Source organism: Salmo salar, chromosome 05, assembly GCF_965601325.2.
Source record: "Salmo salar chromosome 05, fSalSal1, whole genome shotgun sequence".
Classification (NCBI taxonomy): domain Eukaryota; kingdom Metazoa; phylum Chordata; class Actinopteri; order Salmoniformes; family Salmonidae; genus Salmo; species Salmo salar.
In genome coordinates, this window is record NC_138295.1 from 40,469,403 (window position 1) to 40,488,222 (window position 18,820).

Below are 18,820 nucleotides of genomic sequence, written 5' to 3' on the forward strand. Positions count from 1 at the left end.
AATCTTGAGTCACTTGGCTAGGTATGAGACCTTGCACTGGAATAACCTCGACATGTCTGACATCAAGGTCTCTACTGTTCGCATACGCACACATGCACACTAGTGGAGACACACTAAGAGAGAGAGAGACACACACACACACACACACACACACACACACACACACACACACACACACACACACACACACACACACACACACACACACACACACACACACACACACACACACACACACACATACACCCCCCCCCACACACACACACATACACACACATGCTCACAGCAATGCATGCACACACACAGGGGCATCTGGACTTCCCGAACTCATAGCAATGTGCACACACACACATCGGCCTGAGTTGTACCCCCCCAGCACAAACTCACACATGCACACACGCACACACACACTTGCAAGAGAGAAGCAACGGAAAGAATATGTGTCTAAGGTCATTGCCACCTGAACATTTTCAGCAGCTCTTCAGAGTACAAAGAAACCTTCCACACTATGTCCTGTCAAACAGTCTGCTTTAGCAATGACATCTCAATATTAGGACTGCTTTGACCTGAATAATCACCATTAGTCTCCTCCTCTATACACTCTTAGAAAAAAGGTTTCCAAAAGGGTTCTTTGGCCGTCCCCATAGGATAACCTATAATGGTTCCAGGTAGAACCCTCTGGACAGGGTTCTACATGGAATCCCGAAAGGGTTCTACTTGGAACCAAAAAGGGTTCTCCTATTGGGACAGCCAAAATAACCTCTCTCTCTCTCCTCTCTCTCTCCTCTCTCTCTCTCTCTCTCTCTCTCTCTCTCTCTCTCTCTCTCTCTCTCTCTCTCTCTCTCTCTCTCTCCCTCTCTCTCCCTCTCCTCTCCCTCTCTCTCCCTTCTCCAGGCACTGAGACATCCTTGACATTTGCAAAGGTTGAAAGACAGAGTACCTTTGTCTCCTAATAAGGGCCGGCTCTCCTCCACCTGAATGAGAAGTCCTAGGGAGAGGGGAGAGACCGGAGGGAGGCAGTGGGGGAGAGGGTGAAATAATATGTTTACGTCTCACTGGTAAAAGGGAGGGGGATGTTTTGGTAGAGGGGGGTAGGTAAAAAGGGTAATATTTTATTTATTTTATTGTGGTCCCATGTGGCTCATTTGGTAACCACACGGGTTTAAATCCCACGGGGGCCCAGTAGGAAAAAAAAAAAATGTATGCACTCACTACAGTAAGATGCTCTGGATAAGAGTGTTTGCTAAATGACAACTTTTTTTTATGTAAATGGCCCGCCTTGTGTCACTGTACCCATGGAATTTAAATATATTCTGACTGCACTGCATCTGATTTAGGAGAGATGGAGAGGAGAGGGAGGAGAAGAGGGAAAACAGGATTAGGGAAGAAAAGGAGAAAGACGAGATGGACATTGTATCAGTCTTTTATGTCATGCAGAGAAAGTGCTGTTGGTAAATAAGCAGAATTATTTTATTAGCATTGTCAAGACGAGCCAGACACAGTGAAACACATAGACTGATTACAGAACTGTAGGTGAAAAGAGTAGATGTTGTTTATTTCTGTGTACCTGGTGGCAGTCTCTGGAGGGAGACACTGATGCCTCTCCACAAGACTGTGACACTCGCTATAAATATAGTGAAGAAGACTGAAGCAGAACTGTGACACTCAAGGTCTTTCTGGTTTCTCCTCGTCGCTTTCTCTTTCTCTCTCTCTCTCTCGCTCTCTCGCTGTCTTATAGAGATAAATCATGACTTCACATATCTTTCTCTCTCTCTCTCTCTCTCTCTTTCTTTTTCTCTTAGGACACCTGCTCAAAAGCTATTCAAGTTAAGGAAGTAGGCAGGCTTAGTTTACTCAAGGCCCAGGAATGACAGATGGAGTTGTTTGTAATAGACCTGTGGGCTTCGGGGAAGAAAATGAAGTCAACATTAGAGGGCAAGAGTTAACAAGGGATATTTTCGGTGTTATTTCCTTACCCCAATTTTTTCTTTATTGAAACTCTACGTCATTCCCACCCTAATTTGCAGTCTTAGGACATGTTTTCCAAAGGAATGGCATCCTCGTAAAAAAGACGAAAGAGTTCAAAAGCTGCTTTCCGTCAATTGTGTTACGTAATCAGAAGTAAAAATATCTGAACTAAACCTGTCTTTAAAAGCAGATGCTGTAGTTATGACATCATGCTCGTAATTTTTTGTTGCTGTTATTTTAGAAAAAGGACAGGGGCCTTAATTTGAGCTAATTCCATTAACGATGGTAAGAAATTGTCAACACGTGTGCTCACAGACACATGATAGCGTAGACAATGGCACCTGCTGGAAAAATAATTTTACACCCATGGGTGTTTAAGAAAAAATATCACATTTAATTATCATTTTTTTCCCCTGCAGTTTTTCCCTACACTTCCACTTTAGTTAGAGATAGGAAGCTGACATTTTCACCATGTTCTGTCACTCATGTGTAGCTGCTACTGAATCCTATTCCTCAGACTCCGCAGACAATATTAGCCATGCGGCGCGTTGTTTTACCCATGAGCCGGTTGCCTAGGTAACATTGCATAAGAGGAGCGGGAAGGAAAGGATGCCCCTTGCTAATTGACAGACGGGAGACTAGGTGGCAGATCTACCCAGCAGCCCCCTTGCTCTCTTGCGCTCTCTCTCTCTCCCTCCATCTCTCTCTCTCTCTCCATATATCTCTCCCCTATCTCTCTCTCTCTCTCAAGCTTTCTCTTTCTCTCTCTTTCTCTCTCTCTCTCTCTCTCTCTCTCCTCTCGTTCTCTCTCTCTTTCTATCTCTATCACTTCCCCTTGCTAATTGAGAGACGGGAGACTAGGTGGCAGATCTACCCAGCAGCCCCCTATCTCTCTCTCTCTCTCTCTCACATCTCTGTAGTTTCTCTTACCAACACTTTATACGCCAACACACTGATCATATGTGTTAAACTAGTGTGGATCCAACAGTTCAACATAGTGTTTGTTAAAAAAAAACAATATGGCCCCTAATGCATCTCTCCATATGTGTTAGCTTAGTGTCTCTTCTTCCTAATATCACTGTCCTTTGTATCAAGTTTTCTTTCCTTATAATTATATGAGTAAAAAAATACACTGTATATACAAAAGAATGGGGACACCCATTAAAATTAGTGGATTCCGCTATTTCAGCCACACCCGTTGCTGACAGGTGTATAAAACTTAGCACACACCCATGTAATCTCCATAGACAAACATTGGCAGTAGAATGGCCTTACTGAAGAGCTCAGTGACTTTCAACGTGGCACCGTCATAGGATGCCACCTTTCCAACAAGTCAGTTCGTCAAATTTCTGCCCTGCTAGAGCTGCCACGGTCAGCTTGAAGTGATGTTATTGTGAATTTGTCACGACTTCCGCCGAAGTCGGTCCCTCTCCTTGTTCAGGCGGCGTTCGGCGGTCGATGTCACCGGCTTTCTAGACATCGCCGATCCATTTTTCATTTTCCATTTGTTTTGTCTTTGTTTTCTACACATCTGGTTTCTATTCCCCAATTACATGTACATTATTTAACCCTCTGTTTCCCCCATGTTTGTGTGCGTGTTTGTTTATAATGTTCAGGTCATTACTTGTTGGCTGGTATTGTTTGCCGGGTTCGTTATTACGCCTGTTATTTACGAGTGACCGGTAATTTCACGCACCTTTAGTATTTGTTTTATACTGGTGCTGTTCGTGGAATAAATGACCTTGTACACTCATCTCTGCTCTCCTGCGCCTGATTCCATGCACCAGTTACCCACAGCCTGACAGAATTGGTAACGTCTAAGAGCAACAACGGAGTGGTAGGCCACACAAGCTCATAGAACAGGGCCACCAAGTGCTGAAGCGCGTAGCGAGTAAAAGTCATTTGTTCTTGGTTGTAACACTCACTACTGAGTTCCAAACTGCCTCTGAAAGCAATGTCAGCACAAGAGCTGTTCGTCGGGAGCTTCATGAGATGGGTTACCATGGCCGAGTACAAGCCTAAGATCACCAAGTGCAATGTCAAGCGTCAGCTGGAGTGGTGTAAAGCTCTCCGCCATTGGACTCTGGAGCAGTGGAAACAAGTTTTCTGGAGTGATGAATCGTGCTTCACCATCTGGCAGTCCGCCAGATGAATCTGGGTTTGGTAGAGGCCAAGAGAATGCTACCTGCCCCAATGCATAGTGCCAACTGTAAAGTTTGGTGAAGGAGGAATAATGGTCTGGGGCTGTTTTTCATGGTTCGGGCTAGGCCCCTTAGTTCCAGTGAAGGGAAATCTTAACGCTACAGCATACAATGACATTCTAGACGATTCTGTACTTCGAACTTTGTGGCAATAGTTGGTTTGTTGAGATTGGCGTGGAAGAGCTTGACTGGCCTGCATAGGACCCTGACCTAAACCTCATTGAACACCTTTGGGATGAATTGGAACACCTACTGCGAGCCAAGCCTAATCGCCCAACATCAGTGCCCGACCTCACTAATGCTCTTGTGGCTGAATGGAAGCAAATTCCCAGATCCAGTGGAAAGCCTTCCCAGAAGAGTTGTTATAGCAGCAAAGGGGGGGACCAACTGTATATTGATGCCCGTGATTTTGGAATGAGATGTTTGACGAGCAATTGTCCAGATACTTTTGGTGTAGCTTAGTTATACCTGTCCAATTGAGATGCTACCAATATCATTGAATAAGCACCACCAGTGGACTAAGCACCACCTAAATTGGGATTAAAGTCTCACTGTATTTGGCCTAGCATTCTGGGTCTGCTAAATAAATAAACGGTGATTGAGTGTCTTGAGGAATACGTCTGTACTCTAAGTATTGTCATGTTAAATGTGCAGTGTAGTGTACTATACTTGAGTTTCCCACACTGGCCTAAACCAGTGACCACGCAACTGCTCCCCACAGTGAAGCATCTCTCTCTGTGAGACCACGTCCCTCAGCCTGTTTGCGCTGCCTGGCAACTGCAGGCTAAGGCCACGCACATACACGCTCTAACACACACACACACAAACACACACACTCCTCAGCTAAGAGTGGCCCCGTGCAGAGCCTGACAGGACATGGCTTGTAGATTCCATAGAGAGACATGTGGCTCCAGATTGCCGTGGTGTTCCCTGTCTTCCCAACTAGCGGATAATGTTCCATGGAGGCCACAGTGTTTCTGTTTGTGCCAAGAGGTGGGATGAGGAGAGCCAGCCTTGGCTTTGGAGACAGCATCATTTATCCTCTCCTGAATCCCAACACACCACTCCAGCTACAGTATCTCAGCCCGATACACACAGCTACTTGTGTGTGTGTGTGTGTGTGTGTGTGTGTGTGTGTGTGTGTGTGTGTGTGTGTGTGTGTGTGTGTGTGTGTGTGTGTGTGTGTGTGTGTGTGTGTGTGTGTGTGTGTGTGGTGTGTGTGTGTGTTTGTGGCCTCAATTACACATAGACTTACCTAGGAGTGCTAAGAGTGTTTAGACCCAATGTGAAGAGCTACTTGCATGTGTATGTGTGTGTGTGTATCTAAGAAGTTCTAAGCTTCAAGTTCCTCGGCGTACACATCACTGACGATTTGAAATGGTCCGCTCACACGGCCAGTGTGGTGAAGAAGGCTCAACATTGCCTCTTCAACCACAGGAGACTGAAGAAATTTGGCGGGCCCCTAAAACCCTCACAAACTTTTACAGAAGCACAGTTGAGAGCATCCTGTCGGGCTGTATTACCGCCTGGTATGGCAACTGCACCGCCCGCAACCACAGGGCTCTCCAGAGGGTGGTGCGGTCTGCCCAACGCATCATCGGGAGCAAACTACTTGCCCTCCAGGACACCTACAGCTCCCGATGTCACAGGAAGGCCAAAAAGATCATCAAGGACATCAATCACCTGAGCCACGGCCTGTTCACCCCGCTATCATCCAGAAGGAGAGATCAGTACAGGTGCATCAAAGCTGGGGCCGAGAGACTGAAAAACAGCTTCTATCTCAAGGCCATCAGACTGTTAAATAGCCATCACTAGCCGACTTCCACCCGATTACGTAACCCTGCACCTTAGAGGCTGCTGCTCTATGTACATAGACTTGGAATCACTGGCAACTTTAATAATGGAACACTAGTCACATGAATGTTTAAATAATGTTTACATTCTGCTTTACTCATCTCATATGTATATACTGTATTCTATTCTACTGTATTTTAGTCAATGCCACCCTGACATTGCTCAATCTAATATTTATGTATTTCTTAATTCCATTCTTTTACTTTTAGATTAGTGTGTATTGTTGTGAACTGTTAGATACTACTGCACTGCTGGAGCTAGGAACACATTTCAATACACCTGCAATGACATCTGCTGAATATGTGTATGTGACCAATAAGACTTGATTTGATTTGAAGTCTATTGAGTTTTTAGCCACCGCACAATCTGCGATGTGAATTACAATACTGGGTTGATTAGTCAAATCTGTTAGAGATATATTTACATATTTACCAACAGTTATACCTACATATTTGTGCTTTCTGCCTGTGTCTCAGGCATCAAGCTGGTGCGCGTGTGCACGTGTATGTGTGTGTGTTTTAGATATTAACCCTGTCTGTGTTTGTGTTGTCTCTAGGTGCTGATCTGCCTAGTATGATGGACCTGGAGTCCCTGTATCGTGGTGTGGAGCAGAGCATCAACCAGACCCGAGCCCAGAGACAGAGGAGACAGAGTCCAGAAAGAGCCTACAACATTGAGGTCCTACTGGGGGTGGATGACTCTGTGGTGCAGTTCCACGGCAAGGAAAACGTCCAGAAGTACCTGCTCACACTCATGAACATCGTAAGTACAGTACACTCACACCACAGGAGACCGCTGAGGGAGAACGGCTCATAAAAATGTCCGGAGCGAATGGAACGGCGTTGTGTTTGATGTGTTTGATGTATTTGATACCGTTCCACTGATTCCGCTCCAGTTATTACCATGCGCCCGTCCTCCCCAATTAAGGTGCCACCAACCTCCTGTGACTCACACAGAGTCCTACACACATTTTAGGATACTATGTGCATTATGTTGGGTAGGCATACGGGAGACACTCGCCTTGTTGTTAATTACTGCAACATAGGCCAAGCCTGTTCAAAACTCCTGTGAAGGTTTAAACGATTTAAAAAATATATGCAACAAGTGTTTTGTTTCATTCTGTTGAGCCATTTAATTTGGACAAATTATGTTCCAACTTAATGTTGTGTTTGCCGCAATATAGTATAATTACCGGTTTATATAGGTTACTTGCACTTAAACCATGAAAAGGAAAAAGCAAAGGGCGAGATGCAAAATGTAATTTAATGCTACAATATAATTACCTTTTTGTATTTTCCCTATAAACAATGGCTTGACTGATTTTTGATATTACCCTAATAAAGTTAAGAAACCTTTGTGAGGGCTTGGTGTGGTATGGCTATTATTAGGCTTAGATACTGCAGGCCTATGAAGACAGTGAGCATCGATGCTCCAACTGACTCCGACAGTCAAACGACAGTTGAGGTGAGGAAGAATGTTTTACGCCTTTACTGCTTTAACCTGTTGGGTCTAGGGGGCAGCATTTGCACGTCTGGATAAAAAAAATGTACCCGATTTAATCTGGTTACTAATCCTACCCAGTAACTACAATATGCATATACTTATTATATATGGATAGAAAACACTCTAAAGTTTCCAAAACTGTTTGAATGGTGTCTGTGAGTATAACAGAACTCATTTGGCAGGCAAAACCCTGAGACATTTTCTGACAGGAAGTGGATACCTGATGTGTTGTATTGACTTTAAACCTATCCCATTGAAAAACACAGGGGTTTAGGAATATTTTGGCACTTCCTATTGCTTCCACTAGATGTCACCAGCCTTTACAAAGTGTTTTGAGTCTTCTGGAGGGAGATCTGACCGAACAAGAGCCATGGAACGATGATGGCCCATTAGACACCTTGCGCGCGAGTTGATGTTGGGTACCCTCGTTCCAATACGTTATAAAAGAGTATGCATTCGTCCACCTTGAATATTATTCATGTTCTGGTTAAAAAAGGCCCTAATGATTTATGCTATACAACGTTTGACATGTTTGAACGAACGGAAATATATTTTTTCCCCTCGTTCATGACGAGAAGTCCGGCTGGCTTACATCATGTGCTAACGAGACGGAGATTTTTGGACATAAATGATGAGCTTTTTTGAACAAAACTACATTCGTTATGGACCTGTGATACCTGGAAGTGACATCTGATGAAGAGAATCAAAGGTAATGGATTATTTACATAGTATTTTCGATTTTAGATCTCCCCAACATGACGTCTAGTCTGTATCGCAACGCGTATTTTTCTGGGCGCAGTGCTCAGATTATTGCAAAGTGTGATTTCCCAGTAAGGTTATTTTTAAATCTGGCAAGTTGATTGCGTTCAAAAGATGTAAATCTATAATTCTTTAAATGACAATATAATATTTTACCAATGTTTTCTAATTTTAATTATTTAATTTGTGACGCTGACTTGACTGCCGGTTATTGGAGGGAAACGATTTCCTCAACATCAATGCCATAGTAAAACGCTGTTTTTGGATATAAATATCAACTTGATAGAACTAAAAATGCATGCATTGTCTAACATAATGTCCTAGGAGTGTCATCTGATGGAGATTGTAAAAGGTTAGTGTATCATTTTAGCTGGTTTTATGGTTTTGGTGACCCTGTCTTTGACTTGACAAAACATTACACACAACTCTTGTAAATGTACTGTCCTAACATACTCTAAATTTATGCTTTCGCCGTAAAACCTTTTTGAAATCGTAAAACGTGGTTAGATTAAGGAGATGTTTATCTTTCAAATGGTGTAACATAGTTGTATTTTTGAAAAATTTGAATTTTGACATTTATTTGGATTCAAATTTGCCGCTCTTGAAATGCACCTGCTGTTGATGGAGTGCACCACGGGTGGCACGCTAGCGTCCCACCTAGCCCCAAGAGGTTAATCTCACAATATAATGCTTATCTTTATAAGAAAAAATATTTGGATCGAAAATGTACGAATTAACCTTCTGTACGCATATATCTGTATAGCAGTAGTAGACGGTCTGAAAAGGATAAAGACATTTATGTCGGTGTTGGAAACATGGTGCCAGCATATCTCTATGTTTATAGGCCTATATGCATAAAATGCCCTGATGCATTTGCTCTTAAATCTAAGTTTTTAAGGACATGTACTTTAGCTGTGAATAATATGGTGAATATTGCTTGTCTCTCTCAAATCCAAATAAAATAAAATGTTATTGGTCGCGTACACATATTTTGCAGATGTAATCGCAGGTGCAGCAAAATATTTATGTTTCTAGCTCCGACAGTGCAGTAATACCTCTCTTTCTACTCTTGGATCTGAACGGGTCTCTCGGATCCGAACCGGCACAGGTCTGTTTTTCGACTTCCTTTTCGGAACGGGTCTGACTGTCCTCAGCACCATTTGGAACGGGTCTCCGTTTTTGAAATTGTATGCATATCGGGTAAGGTGGGCAAGCCACGGAACAATTTTGGAATGCATCCAACGTTTTGGACCCGTGAAGACCTCTAGCTTGAAGCAATGAGTGACATATTTGAAGGGCAGAGGTGCATTTTGAACACACCATTAAAATAACATTTTCCCCTCCAAGAATGAGCCTAACAACATATTGGTCCATGTTATCAGGCTGGTTTTGTTATTTAGCAATAAGCATTAGGCCTTTCACCCGTAGCCCAACTGATGTAGCATAGTGGCTATAAATATAATATAGGCTGAAGCATGCACATCAGTATTTGTGCTAATCATCAGCTTGATCAGTGCTAAGAAACTTGACCACCTTTCATCCTATGCACCCACCCCATGCCCCTTTACCTCCCCCAATTGAATTAACTGCTGCTATGTTACACAGAAATGTGGTATAAGAATAGCTTTAACTCATCAAGAAAGTACATACAAACACCAGTACCTGGTTTCCCTTCCATATTGAAATCATTAATAAATAAATTATACATGAGAAATAAACCAGCTTACTGCTGTGCAATGTCACATCTGTATCAATAAATATTAGGTGGGGCTAATTTCTTTTGTAGATTTTCTCAATTGAAATAAAATATAAAGGTGGCTCTGGAAGTATTCTTAGGGTAATTATTAGGGTGCTTGAACATGTATAGGGAGGATAGGTTGGATAGGTTGTCTGTGAGACAGGCAGGCTGCCTCTGACTGGGGAGAGAAACAGGCTTGCTTGAGCCTACTGCCTGAGGTTCAGAGAAACAGTCCTTCTCTTAATATGTAGTCTACTACAAACCAGTTGTTTCAAAGTTTATAATACTGCCAAAGTCTTTGAACTCACAAAATCGAGCCCAATATAACCATTACCAATTATCACTTGTTTTTCGCACCTATCCCTTCTCCATTTGAAAATATAATTTTCTATATAATTCTTATTCGTGGTTATAAATTGACCATGTTAAATGTGACTTGACTTCTTTATTTGTTAGAAGTTAGCTCACAAAATGAAAGGTTTTGTTAGGAAGAGGGAGGAGAGAGAGAGAAAGATGAGCTATTGATCCGTTCTCCTTACAAGCTTTACGCAACTTTTTTCCCTTCACAAACCATGGCCTCTGAGGACTGGGTCAAACCAAGCATATTTGGTGGCAGGAGGATCCAATCATATAATGAGGGATTGAGTAGTACTGTGTAGTGTAGAATCACAGAAAGCCTGTAGCTACAGTGGGGAAATCATTTCAAATGGTATATTATTGGGAGGGTCAAATTGACCTGTTTCTAAAGTTACGCACCTGCTCATGCTTAAAATGTTAATAAAATATTAGATCAATTAATGAGACAGAGATGAGAATATCCATATAGAAATGTAGAAAGAGGTGAGATGTAAAGATGCAACAACTACCATGGGTTGCAAATATGATTAGGATTGTGCCTTTGGCTACTGGACAATGAAAGACAGTTGATTTAAAAAACAATTGAACATGAGAAAAATAGGCTAGGTTTCCATGGCATATGGAAGTCTTTGGATTTTGGCTAGGCTACTTTGAAGCAAGGTAAGCCATGCCTCATAATGTAGTTAAACGTTCAGGTTTAAAACAATTATGTACATGTTTTCAAAATGAATACTGCCTCCAGCATTGCAAAGTTGTATGTGATGCGCTGAAGCCTGCCTAGTTGCCTATGCAATTAAATGGTGAATGGGAAACGCACTTGAATTACTAGCTAATAAATAAAATAGTAGATGTTTTTAATCCTGGCCCTTGTTTTTAACACGCGATTGCATTTAGAATTGTTGCGCATTGGGTTTATAAAAGCATGTTTCACTCCAGCAGCAACATACAGCTGTAAGATGAGTTGAAGCAGCAGCTCTCGCTACATCGACTGCAGTGTAGGCTCCTCAGATGGGCATGCTTCATCCTCCTCCATGAATTTCATAAAAATATATATATTTTTAAACATTTAAAAAGTTATCCTTTTTAGATAAAACTACAGTATACTAAATATAATCACGTCGTTAAAACACACTATTTTGCAAAGAAGGTATACAGTAGCATAAACAGCACTCTGTAGAGTAGCACCATGGTTTAGCCGGAGGACAGCTAGCTTCCGTCCTCTGGGTACATTGACTTACAAAAGAAATCCGAGGAGGCTCATGGTTCTCACCCCTTCCATAGACTTAGACAGTAATTATGACAACTTCTGGAGGACGTCCTCCAACCTATCAGAGCTCTTGCAGCATGAACTGACATGTTGTCCACCCAATCAAAGGATCAGAAAATGAATCAAGTACTGAAAGCATAAGCTACAGCTAGCTAGCACTGCAGTGCATAAAATGTGGTGAGTAGTTGACTCAAAAAGGGAGAAAGACAACAGTTCAACCGTTTTGAACAAATTAATATCTTCAAAAATGAAGGAGAAGCCAGAGAGAAATAGAGAGATTTCGTAATTTCTTTTCACTTTCAGTTTCACTTAGCTAGCAAATGTAGCTAACAAGTTTAGCCCACTGAAACACCCTGCTCAAACAGAGGGATGCTATGTTAGCTAGCTGGCTATCACTATCCAACACAACACTGGAACTCTTCCAAGTCAAGGTAAGATTTTGGTTTTACTAATTTATTGCCAGTTTGTTGACTGTACACTGTAACGTTACTGCATGATTTTACTAACGTGATAGTTCTATTAGCTATGCTGACTATGACGTTACTTTAGCTAATATGGTGACAATGATGCAGGCTGTGTGTAGAGGTTTGGTTTCAAAATGTTTTTTTCCCTGGTCATCTGTTGGACTAATGATTACACCCTATATTAACTAGATGCAGGCAAAAATGTGCAAGACAGTATTGAATGTCACTGTCTGTCCATGTGTCACTATCTGTCACCTCAAATGTGTTTCTCGAACTATGTGCACCTACATTGTAAACTTTCATTCATATGCTAGGTTGTAGCAACCTCGTGATCGGTATAGGTAAAATTTGAGTATCATGTAACCTAAACCTATCACTGTTACAATGAACTGGGTGAATGGAATATTAATGACAGTCATCCAATATGCTATAATAGAAATAAGGCCATGCTCATGAAAAGAAAATGGTCCTCCCTCATCTTAAACGCCTCTGACCGCCACTGATCGACTAGTATTTCAATCAATTATAAGGCAACAATCCATTTAAAAAAAGATATATTTACAATTGTTCGGCGCAATTTTATTTTTCTGCTTTTCTTATTATTTGGGGGGAGGGGCAAAAGCCAGTTATTACCGTCTAATAGAAACTCTGACGCATAGGCACACACACAACAGAGACAGACACACACTCATGAACATTGTATGCATGTACAGTACACACACACACACTCCTTTGCAAGAGAGACGACGTGCCCAATATGTCAGCTAAAAATTATACAGTACACACACAGAGGGCAGAGAGCCGGAGACTATGGATCCACAGGATCTCTGTAACCTACAGTCAGTCAGACAGCAAGATCCAATTCCCTTCTCCGTCCTGCATGTTTCCACCCAGCAATCAGCACAGGTAATCCCATGTCTGGCTGTCTCCTCTATCTAAATATGAATGGGATTGGGATGGGTTTCTTTCAGATATTTTCATCTGTTTTCTGTGTGTGTGTGTGTGTGTGTGTGTGTGTGGTGTGTGTGTGTGTGTGTGTGTGTGTGTGTGTGTGTGTGTGTGTGTGTGTGTGTGTGTGTGTGTGTGTGTGTGTGTGTGTGTGTGTGTGTGTGTGTGTGTGTGTGTGTGTGCGCGTGTGTATATGTGTATGTAGATGCGTGTGTGTGTTTGTGAGCGACAGAATGGTCACAGGCTAGTGAAACCTGTCGTCTTCTCCAGCTCTCACACACCGTTCCATCAGCTTTTGTGTCATGTGTCACTGTTCGAGTGATTCAAAGCCAGCAGCCAATCAATATGCTTTAGGACACAGCAAAGAGCTTAGCCCAGTATTCACCTCCCAGGAGAGAGAGAGAGAGAGAGTGTGTGTGTGTGTGTGTGTGTGTGTTTGATGGGGAATGCGGCAAGTAGACTTTAATCTCGGAAAATTAAACCTGATATGAAAGTAGAGAGAGATGTGGTGTATGTGTGTATGTAGCCTATGTGCAAGAAGCAGCCGACAGATCTCTGAGAGATTTCATGGCAAAAAGAAGCAACAGCAGCACTTGTTTTAGTCTTTACCCGGTGTTGTGAAAGAAGAACACCACCTCCACTTTTTACTTCCTTGTTTAGATATTTTTAAGACAATCTTAGAGGGGAATGTTCAGCCATATTGCAGGCACCCCGCTCATCTAGAGAGAGAGAAATAAAGGGAGCCCTAAAGAGAGAGAGCGAGAGAGTATTCAGAATACATTTCTGAACACCGGATAAACAGTGAATAAATAAGTAAAACAACCTCCCACGCATGGCATCTAAGCTACTTTCTTCTTGAAAGTTTACTTTTTTCTAGGCTTGGGCGGTTTATCGTATATACCGTATACCAGGGTATTTGGAAAAAGCCACGGGATGTTTTTTCAAAACTGTCAATACCGTTGAAACAATTTATTTTAATTATTTTTACATATTTGAATATTTGTAGCAACTTTTTAAGTAAATACTTGCGATCAACTTGTGCAACACGTTAGGAGATAAAGAACAATGCGTTCTTCATTTCACCTGTCACATTATCATGAAGCTTACAGTAGCCCCCAGTCACGTGTAACATGACGTTTTTTACAAGCACACAACTATGAGAGACCGGAGCCTTGTGAGTCACTCACTGTTGTGCATTATGCGCCAGGTGATCTAATTACAGTATGGAATTCACAACTAAATGTTTGCCAGCTAAATATATGATAACTATTAAGTTAGTTGTCTAAAATATACTAAATGCTCTGCAGTTGTGCATTTGGTTTGCTAATTTAGTAGTTAGTTAGCGATCTAGCTAAGTGGTTAGCTTTTTCCAAAATCAAGTATTTGCTTGGTAACAGCAGAGAATCCCCTCCTGGGTCAAAAGCCTTGCTGGCTAATATTTGTTTTGTGTGTGCCACAAACTGTGTGTAGCATTTTTTCATTATTTGTATACTTGTATATTTTAGGTCAGAAACTGTTAAAAATATTTGCAATGCGCTTGTTAGCATTTAATTAGCATTCTCTACGGGCCTTTACATGTACTTGTTAGCATTGCTAACGTTCAGATTAAAATATCAGTTTGGTTTGAAAACAGCTCCCCTTGTGTTCAGTGCCGGTATTAACAAACATCCCAGTTTGGCACATGGTTGGTATGAAGGGATGACAATCTGGATACCGCCCAAGCCTACTTTGCTCACTTTAGGAACGTCTCGTTCTCTCTCTGGAGAGAGATGGACAAAGTCTTAAAACTAAGAACACATTTCTGTTTAAAAAGTGTACTCTGGACTTGGAGCTTTACTTTTTTACAGTTAGGTCTCTCTGAGTCTTCTCTATTCATCAAATGAAGTGAAGCAAAGAGGAGCTCAGATTTTTCTCTGGCACAGTAATACAAAGGCTGGTTCTCCGACATACAATGAAACATCAAAACATTGAATCAAATCAAAAGTTATTTGTCACGTGCTTTGTAAACAACAGGTGTAGACTAACAGTGAAATGCTTACTTACGGGCCCTTCCCAACAATGCAGAGAGAAAAAAGAGAAATAATAGAAAAATAAAGAATAAAGGCACAATGAGTAATTCTAACTTGGCTATATACATGGGGTACCAGTACTGAGTTGATGTGCAGGGGTACGAGGTAATTGAGGTAGAAATGTACATACAGGTAGGGATAAAGTAACTAGGCAACAGGATAGATACTAAATAGTAACAGAAACGTATGTGATGAGTCAAAAGAGTTAGTGCAAAAAGGGTCAATGCAGATAGTTAAATAGTTAACCAATAGCTACCCGGACTAACTATTTAGCAGACGTATGGCTTGGGGTAGAAGCTGTTCAGGGTCCTGTTGGTTCCAGACTTGGTGCATCGGTACTGCTTGCCATGCTGTAGCAGAGATAACAGTCTATGACATGAGTAGCTGGAGTCTTTGACAATTTTTTGGGCCTTCCTCTGACACCACCTGGTATAGAGGTCCTGGATGGCATGGAGCTTGGCCCTAGTTATGTACTGGGCCGTATGCACTACTCTCTGTACTGCCTTGCAATCAGATGCTAAGCAGTTGCTATACCAAGCAGTGATGCAGCCAGTCAAGATGCTCTCAGTGGTGCAGCTGGTTAACTTTTTGAGGATCGGAGGGCTCATACTGAATCTTTTCAGCCTCCTGAAGGGGAAGAGGCGTTGTCGTGCCCTCTTTATGACTGTGTTGGTGTGTGTGTACCATGATAATTCTTTAGTGATGTGAACACCAAGGAACTTGAAGCTCTTGATCTACTCCACTGCAGTCCCGTAGATGGGGATGGGGGTGTAGTCTACGATCAGCTCCTTTGTCTTGCTGACGTGGAGGAAGAGGTTGTTGTCCTGGCACCAGACTGTCAGGTCTCTGACCTCCTCCCTGTAGGCTGTGTCATTGTCGGCGATCAGGCCTTCCACCGTTGTGTCGTCTGCAAAACTTAATGATGGTGTTGGAGTCGTGAGGGGCCCCTGTGTTGAGGGTCAGCTTGACTGATGTGTTGTTGACTACCCTCACCACCTGGGGCATCATAGGGTCCTTAGTGAGGATATTGGAGGGCACTACGGTGTTGAATACTGAGCTGTACTCAATGAACGGCATTCTCACGTTGGTGTTCCTTTTGTCCAGGTTGGAAATGGCAGTGTAGTGTGCAATAGAGATTGCGTCATCGGTGGATCTGATGGGGCGAAATTCAAATTGGAGTGGGTCCAGGGTGTCTGGGATGATGTTGTTGATGTGAGTCATGATCAGCCTTTCAAAGCATTTCATGGCTACAGATGTGAGCACTACGATGTGATAGTCATTTAGACAGGTTATCTTGGCGTTCTTGAGCATGTGGACTATGGTGGTCGGCTTGAAACATGTAGATATTACAGACTGGGTCAGGAGAGGTTAAAAATGTTGGTGAATACACTTGCCAGCTGGTCAGCACATGCTCTGAGTATGCATCCTGGTAATTCGTCTGGCCCTGCGGCCTTGTGAATGTTAACCTGTTTAAAGGTCTTACTTACATCGGCTGCGGATAGAGTGCTCACACTGTTGTCCGGAACAACTGGTGCTCTCATGCATGGTTCAGTGTTGCTAGCCTCAAAGCGAGCATAGAAGGTATTTAGCTCACCACTGGACAGCCTGCGGCTGGGTTTCCCTTTGTAATCCGTGATAGTTTGCAAGCCCTACCACATTTTCTAGTTTGCTTATGGCCCTATACAGCTTGTTGAGTGTGGTCTTAGTGCCAGCATCAGTTTGTGGTGGTAAATAGAAAGCTACAAAGTAGTAGAAAACTCTCTTAGTAAATATAATTGTGCTGGAGGGAATAGCGGCTGTTTCATGGGCTCCTGACCAATTGTGCTATTTTGTGTCTTTTTTTGACTGCACTTATTTGTTTGGTACATAATGCTTCAGCCATCATTTCGTATGACTGAAAATTGCTTTTGGACATCAGAACAGGTATCACGAACCTCGATTTGGACAAGGACTTCTACTTCAATGAGTCGGAGGCAAAAGACATATTGATTATCCTGGACAAGGCCCAAATCCCTGAAAATCGAAGAAGAGAAGAGGAGCCGGAGCTATAGAGGCCGGCATGTTGGATACCTGACGAGAATACGTCAGAGAGTGAATAAATCGCCTCTACCCTCCGTTCTATTGGCAAATGTGCAATCACCGGAGTATGAACTGGATGAGCTCCATTCGAGACTATCCTGTCAATTATACTATTGCTGTCAGATGAAAACCTCTCATCTCCAAAACAGACACTTTTCAGGAAATTGAAAAAACAGCCATATTTTGCCATTAACAATCATACAATTAGCTTCAGAAGCTATTTTGAATACATTTTCTTGGTCTTACAGTCATGAAATATTCAGAGTACACCGAGGGGAGTTACTTCCTAAAACTTTTATCTGGGCCTGTATTCATAATGCCTTTCAGACTACGAGTGCTGAGCTAGGATCAGTTTAGTATTTTTATAAGATTACATGGACCTGATCCTAGATCAGCACTCCTACTGTGATGCTTTGTGGATATGACCCTGTTCTCTCTCCAGATTGATGTGTTGCTTCTGTACGAGCGGCTTGGTTCACCCCAGGGCAGGCACAGTCAGAGGGGAGTACTAGAGGCATGCATGGTTTAAAGATGGAAAATAAGCTTTATTTCTCTCCTCGTCATTGTCCAAAGCTGCCAGGGTGAGATAATGGAGCAGTGTGTGTTATCTTATCTTATGTTGTCTGTGTCTGTGTCTGTGTCTGTGTCTGTGTCTGTGTCTGTGTGTGTGTGTGTGTGTGCAGTGCCTTCAGAAAGTATTCACACCCCTTTACTTTTTCCACATTTTGTTACAGCCTGCATTTTAAATGGATTTTAAATTGAGATTTTTGTGTTACTGATCTACACACAATACCCCATAATGTCAAAATGGAATTATGTTTGTATAAAATGTTTGAATGGACACATTACCCCATCTCTGTACCCTACACATATAATTATCTGTAAGGTCCCTCAGTCGAGTAGTGCACAGATTTCAAGCACAGATTCAACCAGGGAGGTTTTTCAATACCTTGCAAAGAAGATCACCGATTGGTAGATATGTAAAAATAAAAAAAGCAGATGATGAGTATTCCTTTGAGCATGGTGATGTCACGCCCTGACCTGAGAAATACAGTTTATTTCTCTGTTGTTAGGTCAGGGTGTGGGGTGGGCATTCTATGGTTTATATTTCTATGTTTTGGCCAGGTATGGTTTCCAATCAGAGGCAGCTGCCTATCGTTGTCTCTGATTGTGAACCATACTTAGGCAGCCCTTTTTCCCTCCTTGAGTTGTGGGATCTTATTTTTGTACTGCTTTGTAAAGCCTGCAAGACGTGACAGTTGTTTTTCCATTGTTTATTATTTTGTTTAAGTGTTCAGATTTAAAATAAATTCAAGATGAACACTTACCACGCTGCACCTTGGTCTACTCCTTTGGACAGTCGTTACAGGTGAAGTTATTAATTAGGCTTTGTATGGTGTATCAATACACACAGTCACTATAAAGATACAGGCGTCCTTCCTAACTCAGTTGCCGGAGAGGAAGGAAACTGCTCAGGAATTTCACCATGAGGCCAATGGTGATTTTAAAAGTTTAATGGTTGTGATGTGAGAAAACAGAGGATGGATCAACAACATGGAAGTTACTCCACAATACTAACCTAATTGACAGAGTGAAAAGATGGAAGCCTGTAG

The 18,820-nt window shown here is 42.2% G+C and overlaps 1 protein-coding gene across 2 annotated transcripts in view; it reads left to right on the forward strand.

Annotated features, from left to right (window-relative positions):
* LOC106604833 (A disintegrin and metalloproteinase with thrombospondin motifs 2) overlaps positions 1 to 18,820 on the forward strand; it is a 205,861-nt gene that overhangs the window by 131,981 nt on the left and 55,060 nt on the right. For both annotated transcript variants that reach the window (XM_014199880.3, XM_045718244.2), the window contains exon 4: positions 6,580 to 6,785. In XM_014199880.3, the coding sequence (XP_014055355.1) occupies positions 6,580 to 6,785 (206 nt within the window). The remainder of the gene's footprint in view (positions 1 to 6,579; positions 6,786 to 18,820) is intronic.